This window comes from Erpetoichthys calabaricus, chromosome 12 (assembly GCF_900747795.2).
Source record: "Erpetoichthys calabaricus chromosome 12, fErpCal1.3, whole genome shotgun sequence".
Classification (NCBI taxonomy): Eukaryota; Metazoa; Chordata; class Cladistia; order Polypteriformes; family Polypteridae; genus Erpetoichthys; species Erpetoichthys calabaricus.
This window is the reverse complement of record NC_041405.2, coordinates 12,518,539-12,541,189: the sequence shown is the minus strand read 5'-3', so window position 1 is coordinate 12,541,189 and position 22,651 is coordinate 12,518,539. Positions and strand designations below refer to the sequence as shown.

General features: G+C 39.1%; 1 protein-coding gene across 2 annotated transcripts; it reads left to right on the top strand.

Annotated features, from left to right (window-relative positions):
• Nucleotides 1-2,533: 2,533 nt before the first annotated feature.
• Nucleotides 2,534-20,364, top strand: LOC114661881 (junctional adhesion molecule-like). Of its 2 annotated transcripts, XM_028815102.2 has the most exons (7): nt 2,546-2,588; nt 9,685-9,734; nt 9,850-10,182; nt 12,935-12,973; nt 14,868-14,918; nt 16,666-16,755; nt 17,898-20,364. In XM_028815102.2, coding segments are annotated over exons 1-7 (705 nt in total). In that variant the 5' UTR covers nt 2,546-2,586; the 3' UTR covers nt 18,038-20,364. The 2 variants fall into 2 exon arrangements, with proteins under 2 accessions (XP_051790575.1, XP_028670935.1); XM_051934615.1 differs by having other exon boundaries at nt 2,534-2,588; nt 16,666-18,040.
• The last annotated feature ends 2,287 nt before the right edge of the window (nt 20,365-22,651 follow it).

Here is a 22,651-nt window from a genome sequence, read left to right as displayed (position 1 = left end):
ATGGTGGTGTGCTGGGGAGGCAGCATAAAGAAGAGGGACGCCTCACACTTGGACAAACTGGTGAGGAAGGCAGGCTCTATTGTAGGTACGGAGCTGGACAGTTTGACATCTGTGGCAGAGCGACGGGCGCTGAGCAGACTCCTATCAATCATGGAGAATACACTGCATCCACTGAACAGGATCATCTCCAGACAGAGGAGCAGCTTCAGCGACAGACTGCTGTCACCATCCTGCTCCACTGACAGACTGAGGAGATCGTTCCTCCCCCACACTATGCGACTCTTCAATTCCACCTGGGGGGTAAACATTAACATTATACAAAGTTATTGTCTGTTATACCTGCACTTTTATCACTCTTTAATTTAATATTTTTTTTTATCCATATGCTGCTGCTGGAACATGTGAAGTTCACCTTGGGATTAATTATCTATCTATCTATCTATCTATCTATCTATCTATCTATCTATCTATCTATCTATCTATCTATCTATCTATCTATCTATCTATCTATCTATCTATCTATCTATCTATCTATCTATCTATCTACCAAACTGAAGTCCAGATTAAAATCTTTTATAAGTCTCTCGGCAAGAACGTGGGCCTGGAGGTCGAGTCTTGATGCCCTCCAATTGATTGCATAACATAGTATTATTAATACGAGGGACGTTCAAAGGGTTTCCGCACTTTTTTTTAACTATTTATAATGAATTTCAAAAATTCATCATATCATTACATCACTTTTCTTGATAGTCACCTTCCTTTGCGATGCAATTTTCCCAGTCACATGACACTCTCAGACACGACCAATTACTACTCCTCATGCCTTCACCGTTTCCAACGAAAATATAAAAGTGCGGAGACTTTTTGAATGTCGCTAGTATAAAATTAACAGAACATTAATTTCAGTACTGACTCCAGAATTTATCAGGTTCCCAAAAGGTCTTACTTAAAAATAGTAATAACTAAAAAAAAAAAATCCTTTCTGGGTTTGAATCCCACACCACTCTCCATGTGGAGTTTGTATGTACGCTCTTAAAAATCAAGGTGTCCGAGTAATGCTTCAGAGCAATTCCATAGGGGAACTTTTTATGGTTCTCAACAGACCCATCCACATGGAGATTCCAGAAAGAACTTGTAGACCTGTAACAGGCTCCATACAGTAAACAACCATGACTAGATGGTAACACATCTGTAAAATACCAATTGGCTCTAATTTTTCAAGGACTCTCGCTAAGGCTAAGACTGAGTTCAGTCAGTCAATCATTTTCCAACCCGCTATATCCAAACACAGGGTCTGCTGGAGTCAATCCCACCCAACACAAGACAGAAACAAATCCCGGGTAGGGCACCAGTCCACCACAGGGCACACACACACTAGGGACAATTTAGGATCGCCATTGCACCTAAACTGCATGTCTTTGTACATGAGAACATGCAAACTCCACACAGGGAGGACCCGAGAAGTGAACCCAGGTCTCCTAACTGTGAGGCAGCAGCGCTAACACTGCGCCACCGTGCCACCAAGACTGAGTTCACTTTTTCTAAATCTGTTGGGGTCCTGCTAGGTAAAATACCATACTATATATATATATTTATATATATATTGTACACTTTGGACATGTGCAGAGGAGAGATGCTGAGTATATTGGGAGAAGGATGCTAAGGGTAGAGCTGCCAGGGAAGAGGAAGGCCTAAGAGAAGGTTTACGGATGTGGTGAGAGAGGGCATGAAGGTGATGGGTGTAACAGAGCAAGAGGCAGAGGACAGAAAGATATGGAACAAGATAGTCCGCTGTGGCAACCCCTAACGGAAGCAGCCGAAAGAAGAAGAAGAGGAAGGAAGTTTTTCAAAACACAAAGTTCCAACTTCATATGCAAAAAAAAAAACCTTCCCAGAATGAAATTTAGTAAATCTACGAGGCACCATAACACCCAGTAAAGAACCATACAATGCCATTAAAGAACCAAGGTTTTTAACAGTGTACTGGCTATTTCTAAGTTAAGTAATTTTTCGTGTACTGGAGTTTCTTCCCGCATCCCCAAAAAATGTAAAAGTGGGGTTGGGGTTTACAGTTGACTGGTTCCCCGTGCAGGGTACACTCTTAAAAATAAAGGTGCCGGTTGTAACCAAAAAGTGATTCTTAATAACCATACCATATTAAGGGGATCATTTCTGGTTCCATAAAGAACCAACAGTATGAAGGACGTTTCATTCATTTAGATCTGTAGCGTGATCGTTAGATAAAGATGATTAGATAATAACAAATATTTGTGCAATTCCACTGAGGTTCTCATTGTAGAAGAATCCTCACTGCATACAATCACAGAGGCTACATTCAGTTTTTTTTTTTTTTTAATGTCTTAGTATCCTGTTAGGGAGTCGACTAAACATTAAAGAGTTCTGTTTTGTCCACAAATCGGGAATCGTTTCATGTTCTAAATATCCATGTTTCACAGTAAAAAAAATGGGTTGTTTGTCACGTTACTGCCCCGCCTACTTTAAAATCAAACCCGCCCGTTTCCTTGTCTGTGTTCACAATCACAGAAGTTACAAGCAACACCGCAGTGAACGAGGAAAACATTGGACATGTAAGGACCTTTTTTCTAGTTGTTTCGTATAAATAAGTAACTAACCGTTTTAAAATGCGAGTGCAGCATTTGTTATGTATACGTGCACGCTTTCAATGTGTTTTTTTTTTCTTTTACTCCATTTGCTGCAGTTTAATTATCAAAATATCGGAGCCTCTCGTTATCTACTTGTAGAATTGTGGCACTGATAATTTAGGGAATCGTTGTAATATTTGAATGCTTTTGAGGTTAGTGGACTTATTAAGGTCCATAAACAAAAACGTGATTAGATGCTGATGAAATAGTCGGGAAATTCAAATTGTATGCACTGTGTATTAAGTCTAGCAGCAGTAGAATGCGCGGCAATCGTCCACTCAAAACATCTTCTGACTGTCACATCCCTTACACGAGCTGGTTTACTTCAGTAGAAGTGTGGTTCGTTGTGTGTGATTGTATGCAGCGATTGAGTAAGCTAGCTAACAGCTAGCAGGAAATTAATATGAGAGGCTACCAAGAGAACACTCAAAAATGATTTATGGCACATTTGGCCCTTAGAACTAACGTCTCTTTGCTTATGAAACAGGATGAACCGCTGACGATTCTTAGATCCGGGTACGAATCCTGCACTTTATTTAATGTTCAAGGGTTACTCGCATATCTTGAGACGATAGGAAGAGTCCAACATAATACTTTCCTGCATACGGTTGTCTGGGTGAACAATTACGTTGCTTGCTTTATTGTGGCGAGGCGGTAGAGCTGTTGCTTTTCAAAAATAAGGTCGGGTTTCTGATTTAGAAAATGGATTAAAGTAATGGGCAATCCTCCGAATACCGGTCCCAAATTATTTAACAACTGTTTTCCTATCGAGTGGACAATATTTAGGAGCGGGAGCAATAAGGTTAGTTATAACCAGCTTACTTATTTAAAAATATAGGTTGCTTTCAGTGGCGCAACTGCCACAAACGCAATCTTTTCGGCAATTATATGCATTTGCTCAGCGATAACTACAACATTTAGTTGCTCCGTGTTGAACCGTTACCACTAAGAGACGTTGCAGCTGTTGTGCTGGAATTAATACAAAATATTGGAAATACATCTTGTCTTGCAATAAATGTTTTTTCGCGGCTTTCAGTGTAGTATTGTCCACTCGATAGGAAAACAGTTGTTAAATAATTTGGGACCGGTATTCGGAGGATTGCCGAGTAATGTGACTTAAGTTTTCTTGTTAAATGATTTACCAGCTAAATTCATTATAATGATTTCCTTCATACTTTTAACCCTTTAAGTCGTGTTAATTGAGGAGGTGCATGTGTATTTGGGGACAGGTTGACGCTCCATTCAGAGTGACTTAATGAAGAGAGCTGATTAAACTTTAAACAATGAAGCGCACTGAAGTCCGTTTGATGCGCACGGGGACTCGAAGCGTAGCAGGGGTTGAGGTATGCGTGGTTTGTGGGGTACAGCGCGCGGACGCCCGATTGTTTCATGGAGCGGGATTTAGGTATGGGGTGTGGGCAGTTCTGTGTCCCCATTGATAATTTCGCAGTACATGGCAAGGTGGTAAAAAGGTCCCTTGCCATCACGAGCCCCTACGCGCGCACCAACGACACCCCGATGGTAGATCCCCACATGGTCTGGACGCAGTAACCTGTTTTCTTTCCTGGAGGTGCTACCGACCATGCCCAGGGTTCAGAGCGGTGTCACGCGAGTCTGTCCAGGCAAGCATCACCGCAAGGACAGAACGATTCTTGGACAGGATGCCGGTCCTTCGCAGAGTGAACACACACACACACATATACACATATCAGGGATATTTTAGCATTGCCAATCCGCCTAACCTGTATATGTTTGGACTGAGAGAGTAAAGCATAGCAAACTCACATGTATACGGGGCGCACATGCAAGCTCCACGTAGAAAGCATGTGGGATTTTAGCCCTGGTCTCCTTGTTGAGGTGTAGCAGCGTTACATATTTTGCGCAAGTAAGTCAATTCGTCACACAGTCAACCGTATACGCAGCGAGTAGCTGAAAGTAGCTGAAGGAAAATTTATATCGCGACCAGATTTGCTGGTATTTTTTCCGGGAGGGTTTTGCTGCCACCTACTGGACATGAAGCGTATCTGCACATCGTTTACATATTAAAGAAAGTAGTTTAGACCAGGGGTAGGCAACGTCGGTCCTGGAGTGCCACAGTATGTGCAGGTTTTTGTTCCAACCCAGTTCCTTAACGAGAACTCAATTATTGCTGATGAAGCACATATTGCTTAAGTGACATTTTAATGCTTCATTTTAGTGGTCTCGCTTGTTAAGGTTCTCCAACCTTAATTGCTTATTTCAATCTTAAACTGCTGCATTCAGTGTTTTAATTGCTCCTTATTAGCAATAAGATGTAAAAGACAAAGTAGCCAGCAGTTCTCCAGCTAGCTTTTTTCCAATTACATCTGTGTGTGTTCATCATGCACGATTTGATTTAATAAAACACTTAATAGAAAAATGTGACAGACTGAAAATGATCTGTTTTAGGCTTCAAATCATTTGGATGATATCCTTGGAAAGGAAAAAAATCTACGATATAAAAGCCTTACATTGCAAAGACTAACAAGCCATAAAATTAAATAAGGTCTGAGATTGGCAATGATTGGTTTCTAATTAAGCAATTGGGTTGGAATGAAAACCTGTAGCCACTGCGGCTCACCAGGACCGACATTGCCTACCCCTGTTTTACATCTTATTGCTAATAAGGAGCAATTAAAACACTGAATGCAGCAGTTTAAGATTGAAATAAGCAATTAAGGTTGGAGAACCTTAACAAGCGAGACCACTAAAATGAAGCATTAAAATGTCACTTAAGCAATATGTGCTTCATCAGCAATAATTGAGTTCTCGTTAAGGAACTGGGTTGGAACAAAAACCTGCACATACTGTGGCACTCCAGGACCGACGTTGCCTACCCCTGGTTTAGACACACGCACCTACTGTACATGCAAAAATCTAAGTTCATCGTTTACCTGGATTCCCTAACAGTTTCCGATCGTGATTCACTTAAGGAACTCTTAATTTATTAGAGCATCCAAGAATATAATTTTTTTCTTCCATTGTTAAAAGCTATATTAAGACTTTTATGAAGGTACAGTGTGTTGAAATTTTCTTAATATTGAAATTACTCTTTTAATTCATTTACCAATGAGTTTAAAGTTCATTTGCCCCCTTTTGTGCACTTGTACTGGTTTAAATGTACCTGTTTGGCTGACACCTTTATTCAAGGTAATTTACAACATTTGAGATTCAAGTGGTCAAATATTCTTTTTTTTTTTACAATTGGAGTCCTGGCAAGTGAAGTGAGTTGCTCATGATCACACAGAATGAGGGTTCACACACACAATCTTAGGATTTGAAGTCCAAAAAGGTAACCACTGCACCACACTGCCTGCCTTATAACACATTGCTTGATGCTATAGCTTTGCATGTGCTCTGCTTTGCTTTCTTAACCCTTTACTTTAATTCTTTGTTCATTAATGTACTGTACTCGGCCACTTTGCATTTTTATCAGCACAAGGCTTTATAATTTACTTCCACTTGATATGATCTTGTAACATCCTATTGAAATTTTGATAAAGTAGTGTGACCAAGCACAATGTGAGAGAAACCATCAGATGCTTCAACACGTGGCCGCATGACTTTATCATCAGCTGCATGTGGGAAACATTATGTTTTCAAGATTACTAGGATTATGTTTTGGAAAAGAGTGTTTGTCACTTATCAGCAACCAATCACATTCATCCTCACACTGCACACTGAGCAGTCATAAGGCAGTCTCTTGACACAGAGAAGTTGAACAATGTTGGACATCATGAGAAAGTGACGACCAGAATCTGACTGGTAGCACAAGACAGTAATTGGAAGAAGCAAAGTCATCTTCAGAGCAAAACATAGGTGACCAAGACTAGTGTGCTGAAAATAAAACAGATTTTCAAAATTTTTGGAGAAGAAGCAGAAGATATTCTTCACATGGTCAAGAGGAATGCTCTTTACCTTATATCAATAAGTCTATTTTTAAACACATCTGCTTTAAGAACCTCCAGATTCAGGCACAGACAGTGGAGATAAAATCAGAAGAAGTACAGTACTATGCCGACATCAGGAACTTTAAGATGTCTTCAGTGATAACTAGGCCTTCACAATCCAAGTACATAACTCTTTGAGACAGCCTTACTTGTAGTCTACTCAAGGTACCCTCTGCTGTAGACCAGGGTGCAATTAAGAAAATTCCTCACTGTTTATAATTTTAAACACATGCCAAAATAGATAAAAGGTTATGTAAAAAGTTATTACTCAGAGAGGCACTGGAAAATAATGTAGGAAATCTTGTTGAGATCTTCAAGTCAGCAGTTCCAGCTGAACTTCAAAGCTTTCCACAATATTTTCCCAAACATTGGAGGAGAAGAAGAAGAAGAAGAGGATGAGAAGAGGAAGAAGAGGAGGAGGAGAAGTAGAAGAAGAAGAAGAGGAGGAGGAGAAGAAGAAGAAGAAGAGGAGGAGGAGGAGGAGGAGGAGAAGAAGAAGAAGAGGAGGAGAAGAAGAAGAAGAGGAGGAGAAGTAGAAGAAGAAGAGGAGGAGAAGTAGAAGAAGAAGAAGAGGAGGAGGAGAAGTAGAAGAAGAAGGAGGAGAAGAAGAAGAAGAGGAGGAGGAGGAGAAGTAGAAGAAGAAGAGGAGGAGGAGAAGAAGAAGAGGAGGAGGAGGAGAAGTAGAAGAAGAAGAAGAAGAGGAGGAGAAGAAGAAGAAGAAGAGGAGGAGGAGGAGAAGAAAAAGAAGAACAAGAAGAACAAGAAGAAGAAGACATGCCTAGGGATGTCATGGATAATACAGTAGACTCCTGTTCATTAAAAACAAAATACACCCATGCTGTGGTAACTAAAGGGACATTTTCTTCCCATCCATTTCCATTACTGGCTCTTCTTATTCTCAACTGCCTTGTCAGGAGAACCTCCTTAAGGAACTAACTTATTTCTACCTGGTCTGTCGGACCACTCACCTGATCTTCAGAGTTCCAGGAAAATTGAATCAAGCAGGACTCAGTCCTATCTGATATCTTCATATTATAGACCTTACCAAAGCACCAACAGAGAAGTGCTCTGGATTATCTTTTCAAAATGCATAATTCTTACCCTTTCTCATAACTTTTATGACAACATTAGTGGACTTGTCCAATCAAATGGATAAACCTCAGAAAAATAAATATTTCAAATAGTATAAAACAAAGGAGCACATTGACTCCAATGCTCTTTACCTCTTTTTCACGTGCTGTTCTGAACATGGTATATACCTGAACTGTAGTCATTATGGGCTACTCTTTGATCTAGGCTGTCTGAATGACATGTCAAATTTAGAGGAGCAACTCATCCTTGGATCTCATCCTTGAAGAAGTCTATGATGGACTGTTGCTGTAAAACTCATGGTTGGCAGCTATGCAGGAATCTGTCATCTCTTTGTTCTCTCCCCCAGCTTGAGAAACGTAAAAGTCCAAAATCAACCTGTTCCTGGATCTGCACTTCTTCCCACTCCATCACCATTGAAGAAACACGGCTGAAAATAGTGGATGATTTCAAACACCTTGCGCCATCACGCCTACTGTTGGCTCCTTGAAGTGGGAAATCCATGCTAAGATTTACAAGGCCAGCAGGAGCCATGGCCAACTGTTGATCTCACACAAGCTTAAATGCTCAGAATGTACAAAGATGTCCTGTATGATTGTTGTCGTGATCGAACTAGTGATTTAAACTTTTGTCAACTGTTTCTTGGCCTCTAAAAATCATATGAGCATTGCTTTTGGGGTTTCCCAGGAACAAGGAATCGAGTAATTGTATTCATTTTTGTTTCTAGGCGCTTTTGACTTTATTATGTACCCATTATCTTCTTTAGCATTGCCATCTTGTTTAGCAGTTGGGTGCTTCTGTTTTGAGTTAGTTTTTGTTGATAGTTGCTATGCCATTGCTAGGCCGGTTGACCTGAGGTATGTGATGCTTGACTTCATTACAGTGATGATTTAAATGTCAGCACCACACACTTAATGGTTGGCCAAGCTTGGATTCAAAATAAAAGACTTACTGTTACTTCTAAAGTTCTGAACGTTTTAGTTATGACTTTTTTCTTCTTCCCTTACACTACAATTTACATCTTTTGTTTTTGCCCTGGTTATGTATACATTTTTGGAGTCAGAATTGTTTGCTATGTTGTTTGACTTTCATTGCGGTTTACTAAAATTTTGTAATTTTACTTGAAATTTGATACCTCCATATATCTTCTGATTCCATTTTCTCTAAACTGCTGGCCTGTGCAAGTAGCATAGTTGTTAAACATGGACTGTCTACTAAAGGCAGCTCAGACTGTAGGAATAATTCCATATTCATGGCCTGAGATCAATTGTAGACATTACCGCCATGATCAAATTACAAACCTGGAAGTCATCGATATGGAAGAGACTAAAAACATTGAAGCCATAGTTTCGAAAACTCTGCTTAGATGGACAGAACACTTCTGCCCTATTGATGATTGTAGAAACCACCAAAGCTGCTCTTTGAGCAAGAGATACAAAGATGGACATCAAAGAGATTCAAAGATTGTGTGAAAGCCAACATTGCACATGTTGGGTTTGCAGTTGGACCAAAGACTGTTCTGTCTGATGTGCCTCGGTAGGCCATGCTCAGATCAGCCTTGAAGAGAAGTTGCTGTGGAGAACTGATGACTGCTTGAGAGTATTAGCTCTGTTAGCAGAGCCTGGGCAGTTTATCTGCCCCCAAAGGGAATGTTAACGTCTTTAAAGTTTTGGAAAACAGAGCCATCTTTAAGTCTACAACACCTGAGTAGTACAAGTGCCAGCATTATTGTCTGACATAACTGGAAGCTATTTTTGGAAGCACAACATAATTATGGATGCTAAGGCTCTATGATGTATAGGTGTAATTTGTAAGTTGTCCCCATGGTAAAGTTACAATAGCAACAGCTAACAATGGAAATGAATCACGCATTAACTGAAATGTTGTCCAGAAATATAGGGGAGAGACGATTACCTGATTGGGAACTCACTACTAACCTCAGTTTGCTTCCGTATGTTTTCCAGGATGCACTCTTTGACACTACAAGTCATTTTGGCAACTTTCTCTCCTCTATGTAAGTATCCTTAGGGCATCCCTACTGCCATTTTCAATATTACGTCTTTCCTATGTGGCATGTTTGCTTATTTTGTTCATTACTCTTTATTTATTTATTTATTTGCACCTATCAGTGGCATTTGAGATGACATGTCAGCCAGTATTCCTTCAAACGGAAGTCGGCAGCAGTGTTTCAATTACATGTTCTTGGGAAAGTCAAAGAAAAAGTGCAGAGCGAAAAATCATATGGACCAAAGATGACATCTTCCTTGAGTCTCAACCTCCGCTTGAACATCAGAGTAATCAAACAGTGACCGACAGATTTCAATTCAATTACCAGAATATGGACAACAGAAATGTTTCTCTAAACATCAAAAACCTTCAAAAGTCAGATGCAGGAACCTATGAGTGCACAGTTATCATCGGTGAAGCCTATCGAGAGATGAAAATAAATCTTCAAGTGAGAGGTAAACTGGCTCTTTAAAGAAACACAGTTGTAGTATTGTGAATGATAAACCTCAAAAAAGCAAATTCCATTTCAAATGTGACAAAGCTTTAACTTCATATTCTTCATTCAATTCAAGTTCTTTTGGGTGACTAGCACAGGATGATCAACCCCGTGTGTTCTCTTCTTTTTCTAGTTCATTACTGGCCAGTTAGATTCTTTATTGCTTTCTCACAACCTTGGGTTTGTGTCATTTGTTTAACCTGCTAATATCATTCAAATCTGTAAAAATAAGCACTTACCAGAAGGAAAGTAAAAGAGGTAGATGGACTTTTTGCTCCGAATGATGAGGCAAAAAACAAATTGTGTCCATATGCATCGTAAACTTCTTCTTGGAGAGTTTAAAACTAAACTTTGCATTACAAGTGAAAGAAAACACAAAGAAGTTTGAGTTAAATCTGGGGCATCATGGTGAACTCCATATAAATGAATGAAATCAAAAAAGTGAAGAAAATGCGAGAAGGTCTTTACAGGTGGGAGTTCGGAAATAGACTGGCTCAAGATGGTGGTCTATCCGGTCTTATAGAGCGTATATAGTGTTTTATTAAAGATAGGTGAGATGTCTTATCAGACGGGAGTCCAACACAGAACTTATTTGCAATATCCGGTTCCTGATTTATAAGGGCTGTCAGCAGGAAGGATTGGTTCAGGAGAGCAGACATTGGAAGTTATGTCAGAATTGACAAGGCCATCACTCTTCCAACCTGCAAAGGGAGAAAGAGAAAAGGCACTATAAAACAGCGCCAACTCCTGGTTCAGCTGGTAGTTACCATCATTCGAGCCGTTAAGCTTCCCCTTATGTGCACACATGCGACACAAGCTGTTACAACAATTTATTATATTTTGGCTAAACTCATATCCAAGGGAATGTTCCAACTGTCTTTCTTTTCCTTTAATCTGTAGTACTAGGGTGTTGTACCGTGTTAGCCATTATGAATGTAGAGAAAAGCCAAGCAAAATGACACCTTTTATTGGCTAACTAAAAAGATTACAATATGCAAGCTTCCGAGGCAACTCAGGCCCTTTCTTGATTACAATTTTGCCTGAAGAATCCAGTTTTATGTAGCGGCTTTAGAATGGCTGCTGGTGCTTTGGAAGAAGACAGATACAGCAATATCCGAATTCTGCCTTTTATTTTACAAGACAAGCAGTAAAGGGCACAGTCAGCACATGTAACGTCAGGCGCTCTCTGTCTCCTGAAAAAGCGTCATCCAGTTTTTTTTTTTTTAATTAAACATATATACACAAATACAATAAATACAAATTTAACAATTGCATATAAACAATAACAATGAAGGACAATAATTAATGTTGCAACATACCTACAAGACAAGCAGTAAAGAGCACAGTCAGCACATGTAACGTCAGGCGCTCTCTGTCTCCTGTAGCAAGCCAAACAATATACTAATGAGACTGGATCTCCGTTAAACCAAACACTTTTAAAATCCATTTCTGCTGACCAAAAGTGACAACAGAACCTCAAAACACATCAACAACCACATGGCGTGATGTTTCCATTCAGTTTCAGACAGAAAACACTCATTTAAAACTTGTCAGCTTATACGAGAGACGGAGAGCATTGAGAAGGGCCTTACTCTGCAAAAGCGTTATCCAGCTTTTGTCAGGAGTCTGCTGTACGTCACATGTGTTTCCTATGGGTGTTACATTAATTAACTGTGAATTTCCTCTTGGGATTAATAAAGTAGGGGCGGCACGGTGGCACAGTGGGTAGCGCTGCTGCCTCGCAGTTGGGAGATCTGGGGACCTGGGTTCGATTCCCGGGTCCTCCCTGCGTGGAGTTTGCATGTTCTCCCCGTGTCTGTGTGGGTTTCCTCCGGGCGCTCCGGTTTCCTCCCACAGTCCAAAGACATGCTGGTTAGGTGGATTGGCGATTCTAAATTGGCCCTAGTGTGTGGTTGGTGTGTGGGTGTGTGTGTGTGTGTCCTGCGGTGGGTTGGCACCCTGCCCAGGATTGTTTCCTGCCCTGTGTTGGCTGGGATTGGCTCCAGTAGACCCCCGTGACCCTGTGTTTGGATTCAGCGGGTTGGAAAATGGATGGATTAATAAAGTATCTATCTATCTATCTATCTATCTATCTATCTATCTATCTATCTATCTATCTATCTATCTATCTATCTATCTATCTATCTATCTATCTATCTATCTATCTATCTATCTATCTATCTATCTATCTATCTATCTAGCCAATAAAAGGTGTCATTTTGCTTGGCTTTTCCTTTTATCAAAATGTCATTGTAGACAACAGGAGAGCTTTTGCAGCAATCCAAACCTAGAATGAGACCAAAATGTATAAAACAAAGGTTTATTCATACAAAGTTTATACAAGGGAGGGATGTTCAAAGAAGGGACAATGAAACAAAGGCAAAAAAATAAAGCATCTACCCATCAGGCCCTACCTTCATTGGCTTGTCCTCTGTCTAAATTATGTGATATGCTGACCCAGCACACTTGAACCAAACCAAACAGCTACAAACATCTCCAACACATCTCTCTTAGCTCATCTCTGACCTCCCTTCATTTGAACCCTTGCCCATGCCTATCCTTCCAACTCAAAATTTCCTAAGTTCTGGGTCTTAAGGACACATCATTTAACATTCAAGAATCACTTCAAGTCCTGTGTGGAACTGTAATCCTTTTTTTATAACTTGTTTCTCAAGAAAAGCACCCATTTATATTGTTTTTCTTTCTTCTAGACCAAGATGAAAAATTTGGCAAGAATGTTGAAGAATCTGGTAAGTAGTAATTAGAGTTTTCCTTTTGGGCATTTCTGTAAAGACCTTTGTTCCATTTGTTTATTTACTGCACATGATGGTGATGACAATAGAAATATCAATACAGTATGGCAGCACAGGAGTTAGTGCAGCTGCTTATAGTTACAGGAGATTACCTGGAAATCCCAGGCCCAGTCTGGGTGCTGTTTACACATTCTGCTAATGCTCATTTAGGCTTTCATCATGCTAATCCAATTCTAACATAAGCTTTTGATTATGTGGCATAGGATGAGTAGATACGGGTATACACATTAAACCACAGCATTGGATGTGAGTCCTTCATGGTGGGCTCCTGCCTTTGCACTCAGTGCTGCTGGGATAGACTCCAGACTCAGTGATAATGAACTGGGCTCAGTGTGTACATACAGTATAAAAGATCAGTGAATGGCTAATAGCTTTAAAAACAAGAAAGCAGAGGAACAGATTTTTACTCTTTAAAATATCTTTCAGCTCTTTATATGTAAAGTGTATACCATGAAGAGGCCTGTATGCATTTTTTATCTCTCTATTATATTAGAAAAGTTTTGCGTTGTGCCCGCGTTTTTCAATCTTGACCACTGCCCTCCACACTGCTCGCCCATTCATTACTCCTACTGCGCACATCCTCTCTACATCCCACCCCTTGACACTCTCAGTGCTAACTCACTCTTCACCACAGTCAGTTATAATAGCAAAGTAGAAAAATAAATTATCTTTTCAAGAACATCAAATTTTAGAACATATAAGAAAAAGAGTGGCAGGAGCTGATAATGAATGTCAAAAGAAGAAAATGAACAAAAAAGAGTTGTATACAGTAAAAATCAAAAACAAAGAGAATCATCCATTAAATGAAAAAGAGAAAAATATCCTGAACAATATGCGAACAGAAATGCAAAAATGCAACGCTTATAGAATGTAAGTTAGAGGATAAATTAATTCATATTATTGTTTTTGACAAGGCGTTAATGTAATTTAATATTTTTATTTACGTTTAATTATGTTTTATTACATTGTAATTTTTTAAATTCTTGTTTTACTTTTTACTACATTTTATTATTCATTGGTATTTAAAATAGACAGTTCCAGTGAAATACTCAAGTAACTGTTTTTTAATCTGTAGTAACTAAGGACCAAACCATCTTCCTCCCGTGGCACACATACTCTTCTATATACCAGTTCTTTAAATACAATCACTTTCTCTAACAGTGGAGCACCCCAACTCCCTTTCAGCAGCTCAGCCATGAGATATTGGGCGCCCAGTGCCCGCCTCCAGGGGTTGGCAAATGAAGTGAGCAGAGGGCAGAGCCCCTTAGTTTATATAAAAATAAAGAACTTCTTATGGAGAAGAGTGTTAACCATCTTTTGCTTCATCAAGTCCACTTAAATTAATTCAGAGTCTTAGGGGCCGTAGTAAATCCTGACACATTGGAGTGAAAACAAACAAAAAGAAAAAACATAATTAGGTGTCAAAATTAATTTTCCGAAAAGAATTTATTTTGGTACTAAAGTTTTTGTCTACAGTATTTATAGCGAACCAAGTAAAAACTTGCAGGGATTGCTAAAAAAAAATAAGATCTTTTGTCAACAAATCTTCATTTGTAACGATTTGATCCACAGTCGTGGCAAACTTTCTTATATAGTAGGCGCACACTCTGAATACGGTTGTTTGGGTGGCTTTTCAGAAGACTGCAGTAGATGATCTGCTTATAGGAAAGACCTACCAACTACACACTGATGGAAGGGGATTTTATTATTGAAAAATGCAAAAAGGCTGTGTGTATATAAGAGGTGAAGGGGTTCAGGCTATCATGTTGTTTTTAAAGCAACAAGAAAATGTACTTAATTTAATTAATTTCTTTTGTCTTTTTTTTTGTAGATCCAATCAACAAGTCTGACATCATACTAAAGGATATGCCTAGACAGCAGGGTAAGCCTTGAAAAACAGTACATCCATTGAATACATTCAACATTTATTTTTAAACTGTTTACTTATGTTGTGTTTAGTCCATTTTTAAAAAAAAATGGTCAAACAGAAGCTCAGCAAAGACACACATCTGACTCTGCACAATGGTGCATGCTAAGAGGTAGTTAGTCTTTGCAAAGGCAATGCTGTTTTATTACTTTTCTCTTTTAGTTAGTGACAAGGCGACTGGTGGTTTTTTGTTTTGGCAAATCCCCTTCCTGACCCCAACCTCAGTTTTTTATTTTTTTAGATGGGCCTAGCCCTTAACTAAAGAGTCCAACTTTAAGGCAAGGGTTTGGTTGTACACCACACACACCACAGGGTGTTGACTAGTCTGTTTTGGCTATTATTGTTTGCTGCACATGGTATTTATAGATTCAGAGAAGGTATATGATAGAGTTCTTAATTAAGAATTGTGAAGATGTATGAAAAAGAAGGGAGTACCAGAGAAGTATGTAAGGATAGCTAAGGATATGTATGAGGGTGCCCACACACAAGTGAGAAATAATGTAGGAATAGCACATGGATTTGCTGTTAGGGATGGATTACATCAAGAATCATCAATAAGCCCATATTGTTTTATTCTACTTATGGGTGTCATTCCTAGGTCAATAGAAGATCAGGCTACTTTCAGATGACATTGTGCAATGTGGTACCTCTAAGCAATGGAACAATGGAGCAGAGCTATGGAAGATAAAAGCCTTAAGATATTTTCGAAAAAATACATAATATGTAAGATTTAAGGTTCAACAACAAGATGGAGAAGTTAACTTCCAGGGAGAGAGTCTTACAAGCATGCAAAATTTCAAATATCTTGGATCAACAAAAAATAGATGATGGAGAGCTAGATTTTGAAATAAACCAAAGAATGCAATCAAGTTGAAAAAACTGGATAAAGGTATCAGACGTTTTATGTGACTGAAGAATTAGTGCAGATGTAAAGAGTGAAGTGTATAAAACTGGATGCTATGGAAATGAGTATGTTGAGATAGACATGTGGAGTAATCTGAGAATCGGGGGTAAATGTGAAGTTGGGGATATTTCAAAGAAAATACAAGAAACAAAGTTAAAGTGGTACAGGCATGAGATAAGAAGAGAAATAAACAATGTGGGGAGAAGAATCATGGACGTGGAGATGGATGGAGAATAAGAGAAAGCCCAGAGAGCAAGTAAATGGGTTGTGTGAAGGGGAATCTAAGGAAGAAAGGGATATCAGGGGAGGAAGTGAACAATAGATGAGAGTGGAGGAGGCAGGTTGAATATTTAGACTCCACATGAATGTATGAAATGCTTTCAAGGAGGTAAGAGACACCCTGAATACCAATTTGCAGACCATAAATTTATCAGCCTTGTCATGTAAGAGACTGCCTTCATTTCATCTTAGCATAAAATATCATCTCCACTCCTCCGAAAGCTTTATATTTTGAATCTTTTCCATCCATTTAAATATTTTCGGGGATAAGTGTGTTTGCAAAATAAATGGGACCACCAAGTAGATTTTACAGGTGAATTATTGTCCATGCTAATAAGAATCCTGAAGAGCTGTACAGGGAATTTTCATCTTGAAGTTTCTTTACACCTTTTGAAATATTGACACCATCAGAAAATTATTATGTTGAAGAAAGCATGTTTAATTAACTCATAACACACTAGAATGTCTGTTGTCCTCTGTAGACCAATGTATTAATGCAGGTTTTCTCTTCTATTTTAGGTCTTGCCTTAATAATTGTTGGTGTAGTAATAGGCTTGCTTTCTGTTGTAATTTTAATTGCAGCAGTCATTGTTTGGAAAAACATGTTAGGTAAGTCCACATGTAAAAAATTTCACTACCTTCTTCTTTCAGCTGCTCCTGTTAAGGGTTGCCACAGCGGATCATCTTCTTTCATATTTTCTGTCTTCTGCATCTTCTTCCTTTACACCCATCACCTGCATGCCCTCTCTCACCACATCCATAAACCTTCTCTTAGGCCTCCATCTTTTCCTTTTCCCTGGCAGCTCTATCCTTAGCATCCTTCTCCCAATATACCCAGCATCTCTCTTCTGCACATGTCCAAAGCAACACAATCTCGCCTCTCTGACTTTGTCTCCCAACCGTCCAACTTGAGCTGACCCTCTAATGTCCTCATTTCTAATCCTATCCATCCTCGTCACACCCAATGCAAATCTTAGCATCTTTAACTCTGCCACCTCCTGCTCTGTCTCCAGCTTTCTGGTCAGTGCCACCATCTCCAGCCCATATAACATAGCTGCTCTCACTACCATCTTGTGGACCTTCCCTTTCACTCTTGCTGATACCCGTCTGTCACAAATCACTCCTGACACTCATCTCCACCCATTCCACCCTGCCTGCACTCTCTTCTTCACCTCTCTTCCACAATCCCCATTACTCTGTACTGTTGATCCCAAGTATTTAAACTCATCCACTTTCACCAGCTCTACTCCTTACATCCTCACCATTCCACTGACCTCCCTCTCATTCACACACATGTATTCTGTCTTGGTGTTCCTACTGACCTTCATTCCTCTCCTCTGTAGAGCATATGTTCATCTCTCTAGGGTCTCCTCAACCTGCTCCCAACTATCGCTGCAGATCACAATGTCATCAGCAAACATCACAGTCCACAGGGACACCTGTCTAATCTCGTCTGTCAACCTGTCCATCACCATTGCAAATAAGAAAGGGCTCAGAGTCTATCCCTGATGTAATCCCACCTCCACCTTGAATGCATCCGTCACTCCTACTGCAGACCTCACCACGGTCACACTTCCCTCATACATATCCTGTACAACTCTTACATACTTCTCTGCCACTAAAAATTAAAAAAAAATTTTCATAAACTATTACTATTTTAATTATAATGTTAAAGTACAAGTATGTAAAGAACACTGAAAGCTAAAATGTTATCTTTGATTGCAGTCCAACTCACAATTTTTTGTCTTTAGGTTGCAGTCACATTGAAACAAACAAGGAAGTTCCATATATGAGTGATAGATTGGACTCTAACAGCTCTACAGGCTCACGTTCCTCAGACTCAGTGCTGATTAAAAGATCTTCAGATTGTGATGTGACAGAAATAGTGTGAAGGTGGCCAGATTCCTTCTGAGACCCTCCCATTACTGCAGGCAGACCTAGGACTGCATAAAGTTTACAGATTCATAGTAGTACAAGATACCATGAGATACGTCAGAGAATCTGGTTGGGTATCTTGGAAGGACAGGCCACCAGGCCAAGAAGAGAAGAGAAGACCAGAGAGATGTGTTAATGAGAGCGAGAGGAAAAGACTTGGATTATGCTGGCATAAAAGATATCTGAAGTTCCAGCTTGTATGGGTGTACAACCTGGCCTGTGTTATCAGCTGTGCTGTCAAATGGGTGAGCTAAGCTGACAGCTTGTGCTGATCACTATTCAGTACAGGCTGGCAGTAGAGGGGCTGTACTATGGAACATGTTATTGATGGACACAAAAGGCCATGGGTGACACAAATGAAACTAACATCCTGACGAAAGTGCAGTGATAAAAGCATTCGGTGAAAGTGGCACACAGCTTGTCTCTTGCTGTTTCCATCCTGGGTAATTGTTTTGGAGATACATGCAGGAAGTTAACTGTGCAGACACTTATAGAAAAGATGAAATGGCTGACTTGAAAGTTAAAATGGTATGAGCTTTAATATGTGTGCCTTGTGATGATCTGCACATTGATTTTGAAGAGCTTGTTGATTTAGAGGCCAGCAGACATAAGCACTTGTTGATGGTCAGGAGTCAGGTGCTTGCAATGTTCACTGCAAGGAACAGCAGTTATGGATGATGTGAATTTAGATACCTGATTGATGGTGAGGTCTCTAGAAGCAGCCCATCAGATCCACAGCTTTCTAGGAGGCTGGGAAATCCAAGGTGAGGGTGCTGTTAAGGATGGATTACATTAAGAAAAATCATTAAGCCCATTACTCTACTTATGGATTTTATTCTTAGGGGAATAGTAGATCAGGGCCCATGGTACACGTTGTTTGCAGATGGCATTGTGACAAGGGGTACCTCTAAGAATATTGTGGAAAAGAAACTGGAGCTATTGAGGCCTTACAATTTTAAGGAAAAAGATTTGGACGACATGAATGAGATGGAGTTGGTAGTCTTCAAGGAGAAAGTCTTAAAGGCATGAAAAAGTTCAAATGTTTTGGCTCAAGAGTAACAGAGGATGGAGAGTTAGATTTTAAAGTAAACCATAGAACGCAATCAGGTTGGAAAAATTGGAAAAAGGTATCGGGAGTGTGTGTATAAAATGGTAGTCAGTCCAACAATGTTTTAGGGATCAGAAACATAGGCAGTTAAAAATGGACATGTCAGGAACCTGGATTCTACAGAAATGATGATGTTTCAAATAACAGCACTACAATTATCTGGTGGTCTGGCATTTCTGCAGGCAGGGGGTGAGTGGAAAGGGCAGCCTGAATGAGGAGAAACATTCGGGATTGAAAAAAGTTGGATGGAGAAAGCAAAGCACTGGTGACAGGACTGAGAAACAACTAAGTAGCTGAAGGGAGTTAGGAGATGCTATGAACAGCAGAGCTGTCATGGAGGCAGGACTCAGGAGCGCTAAGGATATGCTGGCAGGAATGAGGATGACGATGAGATGGCTCTTGGTCATCTGTGCTTTAACATATTTTCACTGACAGGAAGCTTATCCATTTGTGTACTCAAGAGTTTTTAGTGGGTAGGTAAGTAAGTATGTCTGATACCACCATATCTATCAGATACTGCACACATTCTACATGCTAGCTTACTGCTGTTTGGTGTGTATTACTCATGTTACATCTTGTATTATATTTCAACATATGTGTTCATGTACAGTGAGCTCTGTATGAGCAAATGCAATATACACATACACGGACTGAAGTAAACGTCAGTTGGAAAAAAACATTTGCATTAAATTAAGTTGGCGGCTGCCAGAAATGAGCAGAGCTCACAACATTCGGTCATTAATCAACAGTAATCACTCTACTGCAGTAAATTCTGGAAAAAGCGATAATTTTTTTTCCAAAATTACACCTTTTTAGCATTTCTCAGCCTGAAATAAGCACCTCATTTTGAATGACTGAGTAAATTATTTGCTATTCCATTTCATTTTCTACATTCTAATTCATTGAGGCCCATTTGCAAAGGAAATTAGTAGAAAACTCAGAAAACAGCTTTTACTCAGAACATGATTTGTAGGAAAGTATTTGGGTTGTCCCAAAAGTAAGTTGAGAAATTATTACCAAGAACAGTTTACCAGCTGTGTGCATTTGTCACTGAGCGATTCTCCTCCATGAATTTGTCGTATGTAGCTTTATCAGTTTACCTGCTCTACCACTTCAATACTCTTTACAAAATGAAGGAATTTCAGAATATTCTGAAGTAAAATATTAGCTTTGTTTTAAAAGCAAAGCTCCATGACAAAGTACTTCTAAGCTTTTGATTACTATGTAATCATTTAAAGATTTGTTTTATTGACTGCAAAGGAAAATCTTATTAATGAGATTCTTCAGTTTCAGAACGAATCGCATTCAAATTATTCTACAGTATTAGAGTCTAAGTGGCATCATTAAGGCAGATTTGGAAAAATAATTCTAGTTAAAAAGGGGAAATATTCTTAGTATCATAGGATCCCTTTAATCACTTTTGTGCAGCGTAATTGTGTTGTAACTGCTGAGTAACATTCTTTAAATTTTATTTGTGAGTCATAGAAATAAAATGAATATTTTGTAAAAATGTGTGTCATGGATTGTGTTTACTTGTGTTTTTTTAAATATTTTTATTACATTCAAAGAAAAAATATGGTAAGTTTATTACATTCAAGAGATACACAGCACAGACAGTATAATACGAGGGACATTCAAAATGTTTCCGCACTTTTTTTTCACTCTATTTATTAAGAATTTCAGAAACAAATAACATCACTTTTCTACATTGTCACCATCCTTTGTGATGCAATCTTCCCAACATCATACCACCTTTTTAATGTCAACAGCAAAAAATGTTTTCGCCTTCACTGTTTCCAGCAAAAATATAAAAGTGTGGAAACTTTTTGAACATTCCTCGTAGTATGCTCCAATAAAAATGATTAATCAACACAAACTCAAAATTCTTTGCTTGTAAGTTTTAAGCAGCAACAAATTTTACAACAATGACACTTGATGGGCAAACACAGTAAAAAAAAGATGATGATTCTGATTTTTATAATCAAATAATCATTGCATGGTTAAACCTGTGACAAGGCAGAATTCAGATAATTCATTATTAACTTCCTTAATTAAAAAAAATAAAACTTTCCATTTCAGATAAGTCGATCAGGGTTCACACAACCATGGAGTTTTTGCATGACCTCCCCATCTCTGGGTGCTCCGGCTTCCTCCCACAGTTCAAAGACATGCAGGTTAGGTGGATTGGTGATGCTAAACTGTCCCCAAATGTGTGTGAGTGTGTGTACACCCTGCAATTTAGTGACACGATAGAGGGGTGGGATACTCCCTCCTGTAGGAGACGGGACCAGAAACTTGTATTTGCTATTTGGTAATGTTATAAAGATAATTAGAAATCATTCGAATTTGAGTTAAAAGTACTAGGAATCACAACTCATTGGTGGCAGACTTAAAGCAGACTCGCCTTATCATATTATAGACTTGAAAAAATGTCTACTGACAAAAAATACTTGAAAGTTATTCATTACTTTAACTCACTGAAAAATGCTGTCCCCAATAGTTCTCTTTCTGTCCACCATGTTCTCGACAAGAGCAGTTTAGTTATCTACTATATAATAAAATGCTAAGCTCCCTCAGAGCAATCTGATTGGTCAGTTTGACTTTGGTATGACTGGTCAGTTTGGCTTTATCGACATGATTAAAAGAAAAGACAAAGAAGGGGTAAATGCGTAGGAGGCACGCTGAAGATCACTCTCAAAGACTAGAAGTATTAAAGCGGACAGTTGGTGAGTAAGGTGCCTCAAAATGACAGAGTATGAGAAGTGGGTTTATGGAAATCCACACAATAGAAGGAGCACCGGTCAAGAAAGGTTCGGACACAGCACGATACCAAGGAAAGGCATTGACGTTACATGTAGGACGAGAGATATCAAATATTTGTAAATTCATCTGATTACCTGATTTCGACAAGTTGTGTGGCTAGTACCCTATAATCTACCATTACTTTGTTTTAACGTCCTAAGCATTTTTTTTTCTTGTGCATTCACACTCCATACAACAGGAAGCATATAGTACTGAGTGTTGTTTGGGATTGTGAAATTAGTAACCATTTACTAAAAACTTTCAAAAATGTAAGGTTTTCCATTTATTAGAAAATGTAAGATGGTGTAATCTGTGCTGTTCATATGTATTATCATATGAGCAAAGTTTTATTTTTAGGCTTGACCAACACACATCACCCTGCCATTATCTTGTGTTACCAGTCTCACTCACTCCATAGATTATGTAAAATATAACAACACAGAGTACAAAGGCCGAAAGTAGCCTGGGTGTGCGTGGCCATCCTATTTCTACAGTCCATAGTCAAAGTAAACCACTAATAGGACCCTGGGTTCATTTCGCAAATGAGGGTCTTCTAAATGAATATTGTATGTTCTTGCAGTGCTTAAGTGGGTGGGTTTCCTCTGGTAAATTGGATTGATTTCTACTCACAGTCTAAATTCAAGAAACGCAGTCAGGTGG